This window comes from Paroedura picta, chromosome 12, assembly GCF_049243985.1.
Source record: "Paroedura picta isolate Pp20150507F chromosome 12, Ppicta_v3.0, whole genome shotgun sequence".
Lineage (NCBI taxonomy): Eukaryota > Metazoa > Chordata > Lepidosauria > Squamata > Gekkonidae > Paroedura > Paroedura picta.
Genome location: NC_135380.1, coordinates 4,676,054 through 4,694,404, shown reverse-complemented (window position 1 = coordinate 4,694,404; position 18,351 = coordinate 4,676,054). Strand labels below are relative to the sequence as shown.

Here is an 18,351-nt window from a genome sequence, read left to right as displayed (position 1 = left end):
CTTCCGCAATAGAGATATTGTTCAGATTTGCATTCTTAAAGGGTTGCCTTTTCCCTTCACTGGCAGTCTTCAAGCAAAGGTTGGATACACACTTTTCTTGGATGCTTTAGGATGCTTTGGGCTGATCCTGTGTTGAGCAGGGGGTTGGACTCGATGGCCTGTATGGCCCCTTCCAACTCTAGGATTCTATGATTCATTTCCGCACTAAAATGTCCTTCTGGTGCAGTCTGGAATTGTCCCCTCACTTGCCCTACAGCAAAGGAATCCCCAGAAAAACAGATTTCATATTTTCAAGCAGGGTTGAACAGGATCTAATTTAGGGCAGCCCCATGCAGACATGTGGGCAACCAGGTTTTTCCCTGTGCCCAGCATCTTGAGTCATTTGGGAATGCCTCCGCGCTGTCTTCCCTCTTCCCTTTTTCCCCCTCCCTCCCTCCGTTCTGAAATATCTGCATTGTTTTTAAAAGGGGGGGGGGGTGACTGCATAACAACACTGTATCTAACTTTAAAAAAGCAGTCCTGCAGTCTTGCGCAGCATTGTCATGATGTTATACTGTTATAACGTTATTACCCAAGGTCTTTTTGGTTTTTTTAAAAAATATTACATTCAGGACAGTATGGGGGGAAGGAGATCATGGGTAGACAATGGTGAGATTAAGCGGTGCCATGAAAACAAATGTGCAAGCAGGTGCCATTTTGCCAACGACACATTTTTGGAAAAGGGGAACAGAGCAAAGCATGATGGGAGGCTGCCTCTGTCGGACTCGGTGTAGAAAGCATGTCACAATTTTCAGCCTGGGAGGAAAGCGGATGTCTCCAGGAGGTTTGGAATGCAAGAAACAGGAGAGGGTGGACCAAAAGTGACCTTGGGAAATCTAGAGGAGCCACAGACACAGAGGGTTTTAAAGGGGGGTTTAGACAGATTCATGGAGAACAGGCTTATCAGCGGTTACTAGCTTTGGTAATGAAATGGAAAAGCTGTAAACCTTTGAATTGCAGTGTCAGGATCCAGCATGAAGGGAAGGCCTTGACCCCTCTGCCCTTTTTTTGGCCAGCCTGAGGAACTGGTTGGCCAGTGTGTGAGATGGACCACTAGACTAGACAGACCACTTGTCTGCTCCAGAAGAGCTCTACCTACGTTCTTATAAAGGCCTTGGTCTGTAAACCCTGGGATGCTGGACTAGATGGACCACTAGTCTGGTGTTTTTATGAAGGCTGCGGTCTCTCTGCCCTGTTGTTGACCATCCAGAGGAACTGGTTACAAACTGTGAGACAGGATGCTGGACTAGATGGGCCATTGGTGTGATCTAGCAAGGCTCTTCCATTGAAGGCCTTGGCCTCTGTGCCCTGTCGTTGGCCAGCCTGAGGAACTGGTTGGCCAGTGTGTGAGACAGGATGCTGGGCCAGAGGGACCCCTGGTCTGACCCAGCAGGGCTCTTCTTATTATCTTATGGAATGAGGTTTCAGATACACACACACCGCTCTAACTTGACAGGACAGGACCTCCAGCTCTACATCAGTTAAATGACACCATCGCACTCTATCTACTGCCTTCTGCCAACTCCTCAATTGTCCACATCCCTCCTAAAGGAGAAGACAAGGAAACCGTGAGCAGAAGCCATGCCAACAGGATCATTCCTGCAGCAATGGGGCAGCTTCTCTGCCATTCTGAAGCTTTTTGGGGAAAGTTCCTGCAGCCGCAACATGCATTATTGAGAAATCACTGAAGAAAAGGCGACAATCTGCGTTGTCAGGAGATTTGGACATTATCATAATGGTTACTCTCAGTCTTTCTTTTTTTTTTAAGGCATGAATGTATAATGTAGCGGCACGAGGCGTTGCAGAGAGCCGGGACTCCTGAGAGTTATCTGCCATTCTGCCTATTAAGTCATCCTGCTTCTCCGTCCTGCCTCATAACGAGGGCGATAATGTGGCTTGAAGAAAGGAAGTCATGGAATTTGCAGAAGTTCTGAATAGAAATCCCTCTTGCCCGACAGCCCACTGACAGGATGAGAAGAAATGACTCCGGGCCGTCTCCCTCACGGTCTCCTCCCAAATGTATGACTTGTCTTTCCATCTGTCATTTTCAGACTCCGGATCGGAGGGACTTTGGCGCGGACAGTGGGGGGGAGGAGGGGAGCACTGCAAAAAGACAGCATCCGTGCGGTTATCAGGCCTAGGCATGTCCATGCTACCTCTCCTTCACTATTTCTGCTAAATGATACCCTCTCTGTTAGAAAAAAGCAACTGGGAATCTGCTAAACCAGATCTGAGCTGAACAATCCCAAGCAGAGTTTGACCTTTCTAACATCATTGACTCCAAGTGCCATACAAGACGATATTGCTGATTGGGTGGCCCCACATGCAATCAGCCGGGTGACCTTGGGCTCGCCGGAGCACTAAGAAAGCTGTTCTGACCGAGCAGGAATATCAGGGCTCTCTCAGCCTCACCTCCCTCACTGGGTGTCTGTTGTGGGGAGAGGGGTGATCTTGGGCTCGCCACAGCACTGATAAAGCTGTGCTGACCAAGCAGTTCTTTCAGAGCACTCTCATCCCCACCCACCTCACAGGGTGTCTGTTGTGGGGAGAGGAAAGGGAAGGTGACTATAAGCCACTTTGAGACTTCTTCGGCTAGAGAAAAGCGGCATATAAGAACCAACGCTTCTTCTTCTTCCAAGAGTGTCAGCCTCTGATCTGGAGAATCAGGTTTGATGCCCCACTCCTCCACATGCAGCCAGCTGGGTGACCTTGGGCCTGTCATGCTTCTCTCTCAGGCTCACCTCCCTCACAAGGCATCTGTTGTGGGGAGAGGAAGGGAAAGCGATTGTCGGCTGCTTTGAGACTCCTTTGTGTAGTAACAATAACGATACAAACCCCCAGGTCTTTTTCTCTTCTTCTTCTGAGGATGAGGAAATGGAAGAATTATGTCCTGCCCACCTGAGTTAGCTGGATTTAGAATTAGAGCCAGTGAAAGAGGCGTCAGGAAATGAGGAGTCAGGAAACGAAGAAAAGTAAAACAGAGATCAGTCTCCACCTGTGTCTCCTGAACGAGCTGAAGGCAGGAGATGTCAAGACAGTTTGACAGCTCAGGAAGGATGGAGAAGCACTCTTTTAATCGTTCAACAGCAATCAACACAAGCTGCTGAAACAGAGTCATTTCAGGAGCAGGAGTGACAAGCTATGGAGAAGCAACACCAGTGCTTCAGGAGCGAGTCAGCTAATAAGGCTGATAAAAGGGACATGTTGAGCTCATTGTGGAAGCTCCTTTGGTCCCCACCTCTCTGGGAGCTGATTCTCTCAGTGAACAGAGCATCGCCTTTCTTGCTGCCTTGCACCCTTGTCTTGCTAACTTACATTTGCTTTTCAGCTAAATCCCCAGACCCTATCACCAGTCTCGGCTCCCAAGGATTGAGCCCTGTACTTTCCTGTTCCCCTGTCGTTCAGATAGAACCTATGGCTCCCTGAGTCGGTACTGCCTTGTTGACTTTACTCTTGACTATTGTTTTTGGATTAACTGATTGTGATAACATCAACACATCCTGGATAGAGTAAAAAGCGCCAGACTCTGCCCCAAATCCGACATTTGCTTTGTTTGCCATCAGCTTGTTTGTGCATTCCGGAGGTTGTGTTTGGTTAACACCGGGCTGAGCCTTAAATGCGACATCGGGACTGCACAGTTCCTTCAGCTACAAATTATTTTCCAAAGAAGAAATGAAAGCCTGAGCAACTGTCAACCCTTCTCTCCCCCCCCTTCCCCCCCAGCTTCTTCAGACTGCTTTAAACTCTTGTTTTTTCTTCTATGCATGGAGATTTTCAAGTACCTGGGCCCCTCGTCTTGAATAGCCCTCTTTACTTAAAAGAATGCGAGAGATATGTCAGAAGTGTCTTCTGTTTAAGAAATCTCCGCCGTTCCCCCACAAACGCTGAGAGCTTTCCATTGTTCCTCAGAAGTATCAATCTCTGAAGTGAAACCATCTTTATTTAAGGGATGCTTTTGGAAGGGCGTCACTGAAGTCCTGAGGTTGGCCATGCACGCATCCATTCTTTGGCTCGCAAGGCAAAAGGAGGGGATCTGGTACGTGCCGCGTCACCTTTCGTCTCAATTTGGCAGCCGTGGAAGAGAAAAAGATGTTAGGAGAAGGGGGCAAGTAGCCATAGCAACGGAGTTCTAACAACCATCCGAAAGGACCAGAAGAAGAAGAAGAAGAAAAAATCGAGAGAAAAAGCTTCTCATTCACCGGGAGGAAAAACACCGGGAGGAATTAGGAGTACGGAAACTGAGACAAAGTGAAGGGGCCTCCGGCAAAGGATTAGTCCATGTTGAGAGAGACCGTCTTTGCTGGTAGCACAAGCTCCCTTTGATACCAGCTTCCCAGAGAGTTGCCGCACACCGAGGGAGATCCTGGCTTGGAGCTGTGCTCTTCATCCACCTCCCAGGCAAAACGTCTCCTCAGAGTCAATGCTTTTAGCTCACCTGTGATTCCCCCTCAGGTGGTACACGTGAGGGCCTGATCAATGTGGAGGATTCTGGGTAATGGGACACAGGTGTGCGAAAGGCTATAAGCTGTTTGTCAAAGGCTACCCTGCCGGGTTCCTCCTATCAAAGGCAGGCAACAGCAGGCCTTTTGAAATATTAATTAAAAAGGAACCGCTGCTATACCACATGTTCTGCTTGATACGCTACGCTATACACACCCGCCTCTGTTAGTGTTACAGCACAAACAGCACACGGCTGGACTTCCTAAATCCAAATTCCTAAACAGAAAAAAGGAGGGGGGGGGGCAGAAACCACCCTGAGCCTTATGGGAGGGCAGTATGGAAAATCAATCAATCAATCAATCAATCAATCAATCAATCAATCAATCAATCAAATAAATCCTACCTCTAGACCAGAGTTTCAGAAGGTCATCGTATTGGTCAGCGATAGAAGAGCTAGATTCAAGTTGCTCCTTCAAGACCAACAGGATTTTGGAGGTATACACCTTCAAGAGTCAAAGTTCTCTTTGTCAATCCGACTCGGGGAGCTTTGACTTTCGGAAGATTATACCTCAAAAATCTTGCTGTGTCCACACTGGCTAGGGTGGCCAGCCCTGCACGGGGAAATATGTGGAGATTTGTAGAGAGAGAACCTGGGCAGCAGAGGAATCTCAGCTGGCTAAAATGCCGTAGAGTCCACTCTTCAATGCAACCCTGGTCTCCAGCAGAACTAAACTCGGTCATCTGGAAATCAATTGTGAAAGCAGACCTTAGCATCGGCTCTTTGACTCCCGAATATCCGTTTTTCATAAAGAGTGCAGCGCAATCGAGCTCCTCTTAGGGGCCCTTCTGTGACCCCAGGGACCTGGATAATGGGCGCAAAGGCTCCCCCCCTATGAAATGGCTCCCCCCCCCCCAATTTTCAACTAGATTTCCCTCTAGTTCTGTATTGTGCTCTGTTAGGAGCGGGTGGCTTGATCTGTGTAGTCTACTCACATAATCCCTTCTGTTTCCCACTGCATATATGGACCAGAGCGACTTGGTTTTTGGAGGCAACCAAGACACTGCGGTTTATAACATTGTGGCAGTCTCCTTCAATGAAAGGCCTCTCTGCCCATCCTATCACGCCTGCCTAAACTGAGCCTCTTTGAAATATTATTTCTCCACCTTATAATTCAAGCCAGAAATCCTCCCTTTGTTTTTTCCGATGAAATGCCTCCAGGTGCTTATAATAAGAGCAGGAGGACAAAGGAGGATCCTAAAGAAAATGGACAATGCACAAAACCACAGGAGACAGACTGGTACCCAGGAAGAAAAGAGGGGGAGGGGAAACCGACATCCCAGAGAAGACAGCTGTTGGAGAAAGGTGTTGTAAACCAGGCAAACTGGGGCTTCTATAAAGAGCCTTAGGAAGTCAAACAGACAGGAAAGCTGAACTTTATCTCTGCCCCCATCAGTGACCTTTCTTTAACCAACCGTCATTTTAAATCACGGTCATTTACAGACCTATGATTTATTAAAATGTTTATATCCCATCTTTCCTTGTAGGTGGTTTGCAGTAATCGTTACAAACATTTTAAGTTTAAAAACCCGAATTAAATAGCAACCCCCCATCTCTCTCCCTTCTCCGCCTTATAAGATGTCTGCCGGTTCAAGCTCCCCCCAAAGGTCTGGAGAAACAGGCAGGCTGCCCAGGACGTCCCACAGATCTCCAAGAGCCCCCCCCCCCACCTCTTCAGGGAGCCCATTCGATGGAGAGGGTCCCATTCCACACACACTGGATAATGCAGTTTCCAAGTGCTTTTGCAGCTGGATTTTCCTGTGCAGAACAGGATCATCTACTTCTAAAGTGCATTAAAAGTGCATTGTCCAACCTGTGCAGAATGGGCCCTGGAGCCACCATGTACAAGGCCCAGGCTCCAAGCCATGTCAGATGGCCCACCCTGAGCGGCAGAAGCTGAACTCAGAAGCAGACTAATTGTTTGGGTCCAGTGGCACCTTTAAAACTGACAAAGTTTAGTTCTGACCCACACACAAAAGCTGACACCCAGAATCGAACTCTGTTGGTCTTAGGGTCTGCCCTACCAGGATCTGAACCCGGATTCTAAACGGTGGGTTTGTGGACCATTAAGGCGGTCGGTTCTGGGTCAGGAAATATCTGGAGACGTGGGGGGAGGAGACTTGGGGTGTGTGATTTGGGGACGTCAGAGCAGCCATTTTCTCTCTGGGAACTGGTCCCTGTCACCTGGAGGTCAGTTCTAACCCTGGGACATCTCAAGGGCCCAACACTATCCATAAACCATGGTTACATGTATGATTACAGACTCCCTGGCTTAATCCTGGCTTGCAGTTCGCCGTCACCCCCCTGGGCTACGGAGAGAAGAGCAGAAAAGGACTTGACCAGGTAAGCCAGAATTTTCCAGTTTCGCAAACCGTAGCTAAAATTATGTATCAGCTAAGCTCTCTACAGAGGCCTGCGGTGCCCCCCCCCCCCCCGCGACCCTCGAGGCCAGAGCTCTGGAAATTTTATGTTTTGGCTGAGCGAGACCAATTCTTCAGTGTCTAGTTGGCGTTAACAAATGCCAATTCCGTCACCTTTATGCCCCCCTTTCCCCCACCCTGTGTTATCACCTTCTCTCAGGTTCAGAGGAGTTCGGGAGGGTTTTATGGTAATGGGCAAAATGAGATCGGAAAGGGCCGAGAATCGCACTCGGATAATTTTATTTTGGAAGCAGATGACATCATATTTCTTCCCCCCCCCCCCGCCCCTGCAAATCTTACCCTTCAAATTGCTTTCAGCTGAAGGATACATTGGCGCCTTTCTGTATTTATATATTACGGCCATGGGGGAAAAAAAAGAAATTAATGAGAAAAGGGGGGAGGAAGAAATAGAAAAGGGAGAGGAGGAAGGGAGGAGCAGCGGGTGAGGGCAGAACAATTGTCTCATGGAACCCTCTCAAAATGCTAATTGTATGGAATACAAAATGTCACCATTCCGGATGGACGTAATTGTGAAAATACGAGATTCGGGGGGCTAGGAGTGATGCACAGGAGCAATTGAGAACGCCTGAAATCTGACAGTGGTATTAAAGATGACTCTGAAAGCCACTCTGGCAGAGGTTAAAGCAGCGAAATGGCTTGTATTAATATTGCATGCCATAACAAGCAATTGCGGGGGGCCAAAGGTGAAAAGACAGGGAAAGTGAGCAGATCCTTGGACGTTATGGATCTCATCTCTGGGATGAGCTGGAGGGAAGAGAACGAAGGGCAGCGGAGAGGGTCCTGCATGCCCAGTAGGGTTTCCTGAGCTCTCGCCAGACTTTTGGAAATCCCGTTTGCTCAGGCACAGCTCGCAGTCCTCTTCCAAAATACCTGGAGCAGGGGTAGTCAAACTGCGGCCCTCCAGATGTCCATGGACTACAATTCCCAGGAGCCCCCTGCCAGCAAATGCTGGCAGGGGGCTCCTGGGAATTGTAGTCCATGGACATCTGGAGGGCCACAGTTTGACTACCCCTGACCTGGAGAATGAGTGCAGAAGGAATGCTATCTGCTCTGGCTCCTGGTGGGAGAGGAGTCGTGAGGATGGGTCAGAGTGGTGATGGGGAAAGACTTGGGCTCAGCGGGAGAGCATTTGCTCAGCACACAGAAGGTCCCCGGTTCAATCCCCGGCATCTCCTCTTAGAAGAATTATGCCATAGATGCTGTGAAAATTCCTCTGGGGAGCTGCTGCCAGTTTGAGTACACAAGACCGACCTTGATGAATTGACAGTCCAATTCAGTATAAGAGAGCTTTGTATGAGTTTGGGCCCTGTTGGGCACCTGCAGGTTACGCCCTTTCCAAAATGGACCAGTTCCACCCCAGTCAATTACAAGGGAGCAGGAGAGAGTGGAAACCTGGGGTGTGTTGGGAGAATCCGGTCCTCGAACTGCTTGGTCAAGGGAGCCATCTCTGCTTTTACATTATCCTCGACCCCAGGGATCCACAACCTTTTTGAGCCAGCATGCACCTTGAAAATCTTACATGGTGTGGTGGGCGCAGGCACAAAATGGCCGTCATGAAATGGCTGCCACAGGAGGTGGAGCTCGCCACAAAAATGGCTGGGGCATATTAGCTCCTGTCAGACAGCGAAGATTCTTGTGCTGTGGTGGCTCAATTTCATTCATTCATTCATTCATTCATTCATTCATTCATTCATTCATTCATTCATTCATTCATTCATTCATTCATTCATATACCACCCTCCCCTGAGGCTCAGGGCAATATATATCTGCACAGCCAATTGAACCTCCAGTGGACAAAAAGAAAGCCCTCCTATGCCCCCCCCCTACTTCCCAAAAACCCTTGGTGGGCTACAGTGTATGCCATGAAGGGCAATAGTGTATGTAGGGTAGGACCCCCGCTTTTGCCCCCTTTACCATGCTCTCAATCACAGTAGAAGAAGAGAGCTGGTTTCTTGTGCCCCACTTTTAACTCCCTTTAGGAGTCTTAAATTGGCTTGCCACTGCCTTCCCCACAACAGAGCCTCCTGCGTGGTAGGTGGGACTGAGGGAGCTCTGAGAGAACTGTGACTGGCCCAAGGTCACCCAGATGGCTGCATGTGGAGTGGAGAATCAAACCCGGTGATCTAGATTTAGAGGCCACCACAATTAACTGCTACACCAAACTGACTCTCACATTTAGCTAATTTTTTTAAGTAGAAACAGCTGCCTCAAACATTAGAATCCTGTTAGAATCTTAGGAAAGGAGGGGCAGACCCCCCCTCACACACATCTACTGCAGGGGGGTGGAATATCCATTGCCCCATCCTGGCCACAGCCCCTGACAGGTAACCGATCTCCTTTCCCAACCTCAGCCACCTGCTGAATCCCCCCTCCTCTTTGCATGCTGTCTTCCGTAATGCTTATTTTTAAAAATTAAAAAACCCACTGACCTCAACGCACTTGGTGTGTTTTAAAATATCTAAATGCAATTGCCTATTGTATTCCCCATTGTGGGTCTTTCAGCTGTTATTGGTTTTTATATAGTTTATGGTTTTAATCAGGGAAAACTGTAAGCTGCCTGGGAAGTTTAATTCAGCCAAGGAAAGAGGGTGCAAATATTTTCAACTAAGCATCTGTTTCCCTGTATCCGCGTCCATCCGAGAGAGCAGAAGCATCGCTCTAAAGATGCTTCTCCAAGGCTGGCAGAAATGGGGGGGAGGGGGGATCACTGATTGCCTCGTTTTGCTGAGCCTTTATATAAAGTAGGATTTTAATGAAATAGCCAGACTAATTTCAGCGCAGGAACGGGAAAGAAGTTTTCTTGGGGCTTTTTTTTTTAAAAAGGAGAAGACGAAAGGAGATTAAAATGGATCCTTCTAGGGACAAAGTAATTGTTATACACATCGTACCCAAAGGCAAGATAATCATAATAAAAAGAAAGCTTACCTAATCGTCTAACTAGAAATCTTGAAAATATGTTCCCTTGGCCACGTTTACCTGCTGTTTGTGTTCCTGTTCCTAGAGGCTGAGGACTTCTAGGAGAAACCCCGGAAACATTCTTCAGGATTTGAGAAACCCCAGAAGTGGTGCAATTGTGCAGTATAGGATTGGGAAGCAAAGCTGTGGACACGCCCACCCAGGACCCCTCCCCTTCCCACCCCCTCCAGGCCCATCATTGGCCATCCTACATATTTGGGAAACCCTTCCAGGGCTGTCAAGAAACCCCTGGGTTCCATGAACCCCTGTTTGTGAAAGCCGATTCAAGCTGCTCAACTCTGGGTTGGCCTACTCTGCCTGGAGATTTTTGAGGAGGAGCCTGGGGGTGGTGGGGTTTGGGGGCGGAACCTGAGAAGGGCATAGTGCCATACAGCTCCCCACCAAAGCATCCATTTTCTCCAGGGCTCACCTGGAGCTCAATTGTAATAGTGTGAGTTCTCCAGGTGCTACCTGGAGGTTCGCAATCCTACTCAACCCCCTTGACTGTTTGGCCTTGAACAGGAACTACCGCTTGGGGCTAGTTGTGCTGCCGCTAGCCAGGGACATTCCTCCACCAGTAGGGTTGCCAATCCCCAGGTGGTGGCTGGAGAGCTCCCACTATAGCAACCCATCTCCCGGTGAAAGAGATCGGGAGGGAGGGGGGCATTTCCGCAAGAGCTTCCCCCTATCCTTTGGGCCATTTCTCAAGCGGAGAGGAAAGTTCAGAAAGGGGTGAAGGCATTTGTCTGTCCAAAACATGAATCAGAGGGCAGGAAACGCAGCCTTGCTTGACTTTCGTTCAGTGATATCATTACTGTGTCTGGTCGGGGCCGTAACACCATGACGTCACCATCGTGAATCAGTTAAGGAAGAAGAAAGCAGGGTGGGCATTTGGGGAGAGACGGTGCAAAAGCCGGAGGAGAAAGGGGGAAAGGAGCTGGGTCTGTTTAGCCTGGTGAGAAGTCAACTAAGAGGGGACAGGATAGCCAAATACTTGAAGGGCTGTCACGTAGAGAAGGGAGCGGAATTATTTTCTGTTGCCCCAGAGCAGGGGTAGTCAAACTGCGGCCCTCCAGATGTCCATGGACTACAATTCCCAGAAGCCCCTGCCAGCATTCACTGGCAGGGGCTTCTGGGAATTGTAGTTCATGGACATCTGGAGGGCCGCAGTTTGACTACCCCTGCCCCAGAGGGTCAGACCAGACCAGAACCGATGGGCTGAATTTCAAACAAATGAATTTTCGGCTAAACATCCGGAAGACGTTTCTGGCAGTTAGAGCGGTCGCTCAGTTCCTTTTGACCAAAGATGCCAGGAATTGAACTTGGACTTTCCGCCAAACAGATGCTTGTCCACTAAGCAGCCGATCTCCCCCTCAAGGTATTAAAATCTACTCCACTTTCACTTTGGAAGATACGTAAAGTCCCCCACCAAGTGACAGCTGACATGGCTGAGCCGTAGGGTTTTCGAGGGAAGAGACGTTCAGAGACGGCTTGCTGTTGCCTGCCTCTGTGCACTGCCTACCACAATATTCCCTTGTGGTCTCCCATCCAAATACAAGGCACAGTTGACCCTGCTTAGCTTCCGGGCTCCGAGGAGACTGGGCCAGCCTGGGCCTTCCCAGTTAGGGATGCAAAAACTCTAGTGCAGGGCTAGTCAAACTGTGGCCCTCCAGATGTCCATGGACTACAATTCCCATGAGCCCCTGCTGGCAGGGGCTCATGGGAATTGTAGTCCATGGACATCTGGAGGGCCACAGTTTGACTAGCCCTGCACTAGAGGCATATTCATGTGCTCATAGGGGCATTTCCCCATATAGTTAGGAATCCTGGGGAAAAACAACCACGTCTACAACTGCAAGGAGAGGGCCCGATGCACAGGCAAGCACTGCATGACTGTACGTCTGGGTGGAGCCTGCATGCGCAATGCTGGATCTTCCCCACATGCACATTCAGACTCAGCATAAAAAGGACTCTGACTTCCAGATTGGCAGCTTGCGGTACTCCGCATGGATCGGGCGGACGTCCTGAGGAAAGCAAGGAAGTCAGTTTGGGAAGCCACCTGCCGGTGGAGATTCGGGCCGTTCTCCTCGGCTGAGAACTCCGGCTCAAAGAGAAGTCCGCCAACGCTGATCCAGATTCCCAAGAGCCCCCCCCCCCCAATAAAGGCTTCAAAAGGCCCATCAACTCTGCGCTCAGGTTCCGAGCAGGGTTTAACAGCAGGCTAACCGGCGAACATATTTTAAAATCGCAGCCACTGTTCTAGTCTAGACGTGCTTGATGCGGCAAGACAAATTTGGTGATGGAAATGTCACGGTCTTTATTCATGTGCGTTGCGCAGACATAAAGAGGGATTCGGCTGGAGGGGGACGGGCCCCCTCAGAGGTCATTATCAAACCGCATGACACAGTCGGGCAGTTGCAGAGACCCCATGTCCTGCGGGCATAGACACAGCTCAAGAGCCGCGGAGCGACCTCTCCGACTCCGCTGCTGCCAGGGATGAGGCTTAACGTTGTGAGTAATCCCATTGGTTCCAATTTGGTTGCTTCTAGCAATAAACATGCCCAGGAAGGGCTGGGGGGAAAAGTCTAATTGGGATGAGACGTGGAAGGGGAAAACGGTGTGTGTGGCGCATGGATCTCAGATGATGCGCCTCAAGGGATGGGCCTTCTGCGCTTCAGATTTCTCGAATCCATGCATACCGAAAGCCCCCATGTTCTCATGCGCATGGGTCTGGGCTTTGGTCTTTGTGGACGTTTCACTGTTCGGCATTTGAGTGAGCCGGGTAGAGGACTTCTGCTTGACCTGGAACTCAACTGGCAGCCAATGTAGCTGCTGGAGGGCACATTGCATACAGGTCCTCCAGGGGGCATTCTGCACCAACTATAATTTCTGGGTCAAGGGAAGGCCTGCCTTGGTCCATATGCCACCAGAGAGCATCTATAAGAGTGACCAAGGCCGTTTTCACTCCATGGCCAGGTTGGAAGGCAGAACAGAATGGATCCAGAGCTGAAGTTTCCTCTGCGTATGCATGTCGAGCAGCTGCTCTGTCAGTGTGAGCTACATCTATCCCCATCACCAGTCTGTTCATTGCTGGCCATTCGGTTTACTAGCAACATTCTTCCAGATGTTTAGGAGTGGTTTGCAAGCCGTGCATGACAGGGACAGCCAGCCCCTGCTGTTGCATTGGTTGCATTCTGCCTCTGAATATGGAGACAGCCTCCTTGCCACAGGCAGCCGCCGCCGATAAGCCTGACGTTCATGAATTTATCGAATCCGTTATGGTTTAGAGCTAAAGCCATTCATGCTAGTGGCCATTCCAACAGCCTGGGGCAACAGGTTCCACAGGATGATGGTGCATTCTTGCCCATGGTTCCTTCGTGTTGGTGGAACATGTCCGGCTTGTCATGCCAGCACTGGTATCGGAAGGAACCGCAATGCGCATTTTAATTTATGATCAAGGCTTTGCTGGGTTCAGCCTTGACATTCATTTTCAGTGCCACGGAATCAGACCTGGAACAATAATAGATGAAACCCACCATTTGAGAACCCCATGAAACATTGTTTGGGCTTTGAGAACCCCCGGAAGTGGTGCAATTGTGCAGAATATATTTGGGAAGCAGGGCTGCGAACATGTCCACCCAGGGCCCCTCTCTTTCCCACCCCCTCCAGGCCCATCACTGAGAGAGTGAGCAAATGAGGAACTATATTCAGTGGCTTGGCCCCTAACCTATATGCATGGATTGTAAAAAAAATTTCAGCATGGACATGGAAAATGTACACCATACATAGAGAGAGCCCTGACCTGGCTAGCCTAAACTCGGCACATCTTGGAAGCTGAGCAAGGTCAGCCTTGGTCGGTATTTGGAAGTTCAGGCACCAGCAAACCACTCCCTCTGAATATCTCTTGCCATTAAAACCCTTAAGTCCCCTTAAGTCAGATGTGACTTGACCGTGTGTGCATGTAGAAGAATCATAGAATCATAGAGTTGGAAGGGGCCATACAGGCCATCTAGTCCAACCCCCTGCTCAACGCAGGATCAGCCCAAAGCATCTTAAAGCATCCTCAAATGTGTGTGCAGAAGGGCCCAGATGTGAGGGATCAAGGAACAGTTTCCAGAAGAGAAAGCATTAGCTGGAGCACTTCAAAAACGCTATACCGTGGGGGTCCCCACCCAGTCCCTAGAGAGGCACATACTGGTTTCCGCAGTCTCGTATTCACTGTCTCTCAGGAGTTCGAAGATGTCCACCTCGACTTTGGCTTTCCCCGCCCGCTCTGGAGCTCGGTTGATCCGGTTTTTGGCCAGCGTGATGGACAGCCTTTCCCCTCTGCTGCACTCCATGGGGTCGTCCAAAATGGCAGCTGCGAAAGAGGGAGGGGGAGAGAGAGAGAGAGAGAGAGAGAGGGAGAGAGAGAAGAAACAGAGTTGAAATGCAAACGAACAGGAAGCTTTTGCGGGCTTCAAGATGAGCAGGCCGGCCGATTCTGCTCTCGAACTGCCTTGCGGATGCTGACGGCTCCCTTCCAAATTGGCGCACGGAGCCCATCTGCCCGCTCCTGTCTGGGGCACTGCAGCAGGCTAGGAAGAGAGGCTGTGTTTTGTTGGCTCGTAGAAAACATGGGGCGGGGGCGGCGGGGGGAGGGGGAAGTGCAAAAGTTTTACAAACACCCAGCCGAAGTTTGACATTAATCTCAATGTTCGGTTGCATGCCAGGAAGGGATCCGCGTCGTCGTTTGTCAAGCCTTGTTAATAAAAGATGCTGCTCTTGACTATTCAATTTGAGCTGGAGGAAAGGGACAGGAAGGGCTTTCTCGGCGCATGAATTATTCTACTTGGTCATGCACGATAGACCCCCATTCTCTCTGGCAGCCATTAGAGCCCAGTGGACTTTGTGCAAAAAAGGGGGAGCTGAAAGTACTTTCTCCCTAGCCCCACGTTTCTCTAGCTGCTAGGGTTGCCAGCCTCCAGGGGCAGCCTGGAAATCTCCTGGAATGACAACTGATCTCCAGAGCACAGAGATCAGTTCACATAGACCAGTGGTTTTCAACCTTCCTAATGCCGTGATCCTTTAATTAATTAATTAATTAGATTTCTATACTGCCCTTCCATATGACTCAGGGCGGTTTACATACAACATCATAGGGGGATACGTGGAACAAGTCAACATACAACATAGTCAAATACAACAATAACAATCCAACAGTGGTTCTAAACAACACAACTTCAGTGATCCCAACAACAACAATTTAACAAGAACAGAGACTTATCGAAAAACCCCTGGTGAGGTCAGACTGGTTCAGGCCATGGAGGGGACGTCTGTGGGGGACCTGCGGTCGGTCTCAGGCAAATGCCTGATGGAGGAGCTCCCTTTTGCAGGCCCCGTGGAACTGTAGGGGTCCTTCGTGTTGAGGAGACCCCCAACCATAAAATTATGCAAGTGTTCTTTCACAGAAATTAAACCCAAACTGACCATTGTTCATGATTGTATATAAATTGTCCCCCCCCCCCGTGTTTCTCAGTTCAGTTGTGCCTCTTGTCCCACCATGCCGATCTCGCTCTTTTCTGCCTGCAGGAGTGGCAACAATGCCCCCCAGCCAAGCTGCTCACCTTGCCCCGACCCCTGTAAAAGGGTCATTTGACCCCCATCTACCCACCAGTAGAGCCTCTTGTGGCACAGAGTGGTAAGGCAGCCGTCTGAAAGCTTTGCCCATGAGGCTGGGAGTTCAATCCCAGCAGCCGGCTCAAGGTTGACTCAGCCTTCCATCCTTCCGAGGTCGGTAAAATGAGTACCCAGCTTGCTTGCTGGGGGGTAAACGGTCATGACTGGGGAAGGCACTGGCAAACCACCCCGTATTGAGTCTGCCATGAAAACGCTGGAGGGCGTCACCCCAAGGGTCAGACATGACCCGGTGCTTGCACAGGGGATACCTTTACCTACCCACCAGTACTTTCCCTAGTGGCTCTAGCAGCCAATCTGCCCCTGGCGGGGTGGGGCATCGCAGTTCAGATGGTGCTTTGAGCATTGCCCCCCATGCGCATCATCGGCCACCCGCTAGTAGCAAACCCAGCATTCCTTAAACAACTTGGGTACTGCAGAAATGCCGCAATGAAAATGACCAGGTCTCAGAGCAAGAGGATAAACAAAGTGGGTGCATATCGGGTGCCTGTATCTCCCTGCAGGCACGCACCGATCTCCCATTAAATTTAACAGCATCGGTGTGGATGAACCGAGAGGCGGCCAGATAAATGAGCCGATAACGCTTGTGCAGCTTCCCGGAGCACTCTTTGTGTGCATCCCTCCCCCTCCCAAGCTCGGATCCAACCTCACAGAAGGCTGGCCGGGCCACCCGCTTGCCTGCCAAGCATTTTAAGCAAAAGCGGGATAAAAATCCACAGCTATCCGCCAACTTCTAATGAGAAATGCTCAGACCCATCTCGACGTCAACAAAGGCAGTCGCTGGGTGGGTCATGCACTTTGGCGGAGGGAAGAAAGATCCATGACCGCACCATCATGTCTTCTGAACCAGATGAATACATGGAGCCACCTTATATGGAATCAGACTGTGACAGGGCGGGCAGAAAGGGATGGACCAGTGCTTGGCTCTTACAGCCCTTTCTTGTACGCTCTGGGTAATGCGGTTTGACACTTGGTGGTCCATAGTAATTTTCCTCCAAGCCCAGGGATCCTGGAGGTCCTGTGAGCCAGAGCGCTTTACTGGTTAATCTGGCGAGCTGGGTTTGATTTCCTGCTCCTCCACATGTTGCCAGCTGGGTGGTCTTGGGCCAGTCACAGCATTGATAAAGCTGTTCTGACCGAGCAGTGATATCAGGGCTCTCTCAGCTGCCTCCCCCCCACCTCACAGGGTGTTGTGGGGAGAGGAAAGGGAAGGTGATTGTAAGCTGCACTGAGACTCCTTTGGGTAGAGAAAAGAGGCATACAAGAACCGACTCTTCTTCTTCCTCTGCGTGCCTAACAGATGTTCTACCACAGAGCCATGCCTCCATGTTCAAGCTGCCTCAGACCCCCGGTTCATCAAGGGTGGTCTTGTTCAGTCAGTTTAGCAGTGACTCTCCAGGGTCTGGAGCAAAGGTCATTCACATCACCTGCTACCTAGAATCATAGAGTTGGAAGGGACCTCCTGGGTCATCTAGTCCAACCCCCTGATTCTGTTAACTGGAACTCCCAAAATTAACACTCAGGACAGCTGAAGGCCATAGGGGGTAAAAGCCACAGGATGACATGGCTGGACTCAGTCAAGGAAGCCACAGCCTTCGGTTTGCAAGACCCAAGTGAGGCTGTTAAGGATTGGCTGTTTTGGAAATCACTCCTAAGCCAGAAGCAATTTAGTGGCACACAGCATAACACAAGAGAAAAGAGAGAAGCCTCTGTCCCTAGGCACCGTTAAACTCCGAGTCACCTCGCATTTCCCTTAATCATTATTGCCAGTTTTCATTGCAGGTGCCCCCAGGTTCTGTCCCGGGCATATCTGATGTTCAGAGCTCCCAGGAAAAGCTGTTCTCAGCCTGAGACTTTGGAGAGCTACCGTCCATCAAGGCAGATGCCGCTCCTCTTGGCAAGCTCCTCTCTGACTCAGCATAAGCCCCTGAGCTGCCACTGGCCAGCTCATGGTCTCCTGGATGGATGGGGAAGGGAGACGACTCAACAGGAGTTGTGGAGATGACATGGCAAGGTTGGCCGTTATTTTAGCCAGACAGCTTTCAGAGGGAGGAAGCTGGCTGGAATGCGAGAACCCAGAGAGGTGGAAGCTTTCCGGCCCTCCTCTCCTTTCTCCCTTCCTCTCCTTATGATTTTTCAGGCCGCCCAAGAAACCTTCTTGTTCGGGTGACAGGCCATGCCCAGGATGAATGGCGAAGGCGAGGGAACACTGCAGCGGCCGCTTAGATGCTCCATCAATCAGGAGACGACATTCTCGGCACGGAAATATCCTGCTTTGTACAGGCTTTCGGGTGCTCTATATCAGGGGTAGTCAACCTGTGGTCCTCCAGATGACCATGGACTACAATTCCCACGAGCCCCTGCCAGCAAATTGGGAATTGTAGTCCATGAACATCTAGAGGACCACAGGTTGACTACCCCTGCTCTATATGACTGCGCTATACATTACTGGAGCCAAGTCTAGAAATGCAGGACTGGAGGGTGATAGAACCGGGAGGGGGAGGGGTGGTGGCAATGGAAGAATGGCTTGGGTTGCCAACCTCCTGGCAGGGCCTGGAAATCTCCTGCCATCACCATGGAGATCCAGATGACAGAGATCACGTCTCTTGGAGAAAGTGGCTGCATAGAAACATGGACTCTACAGCATTGTATGATGCTGAGGCCCATCTCCCCCCCCCCAAACCCCACCATCTCCAGACTCCACCCCCCAAATCTCTACATATTTCCCAATCCAGGTATGTC

The 18,351-nt window shown here is 50.2% G+C and overlaps 1 protein-coding gene across 6 annotated transcripts in view; it reads right to left on the bottom strand.

Annotated features, from left to right (window-relative positions):
- Nucleotides 1-18,351, bottom strand: part of GRIK4 (glutamate ionotropic receptor kainate type subunit 4) — a 352,867-nt gene that overhangs the window by 122,151 nt on the left and 212,365 nt on the right. For all 6 annotated transcript variants that reach the window (XM_077305824.1, XM_077305826.1, XM_077305827.1 and 3 more), the window contains exon 3: nt 14,129-14,293. In XM_077305824.1, the coding sequence (XP_077161939.1) occupies nt 14,129-14,293 (165 nt within the window). The remainder of the gene's footprint in view (nt 1-14,128; nt 14,294-18,351) is intronic.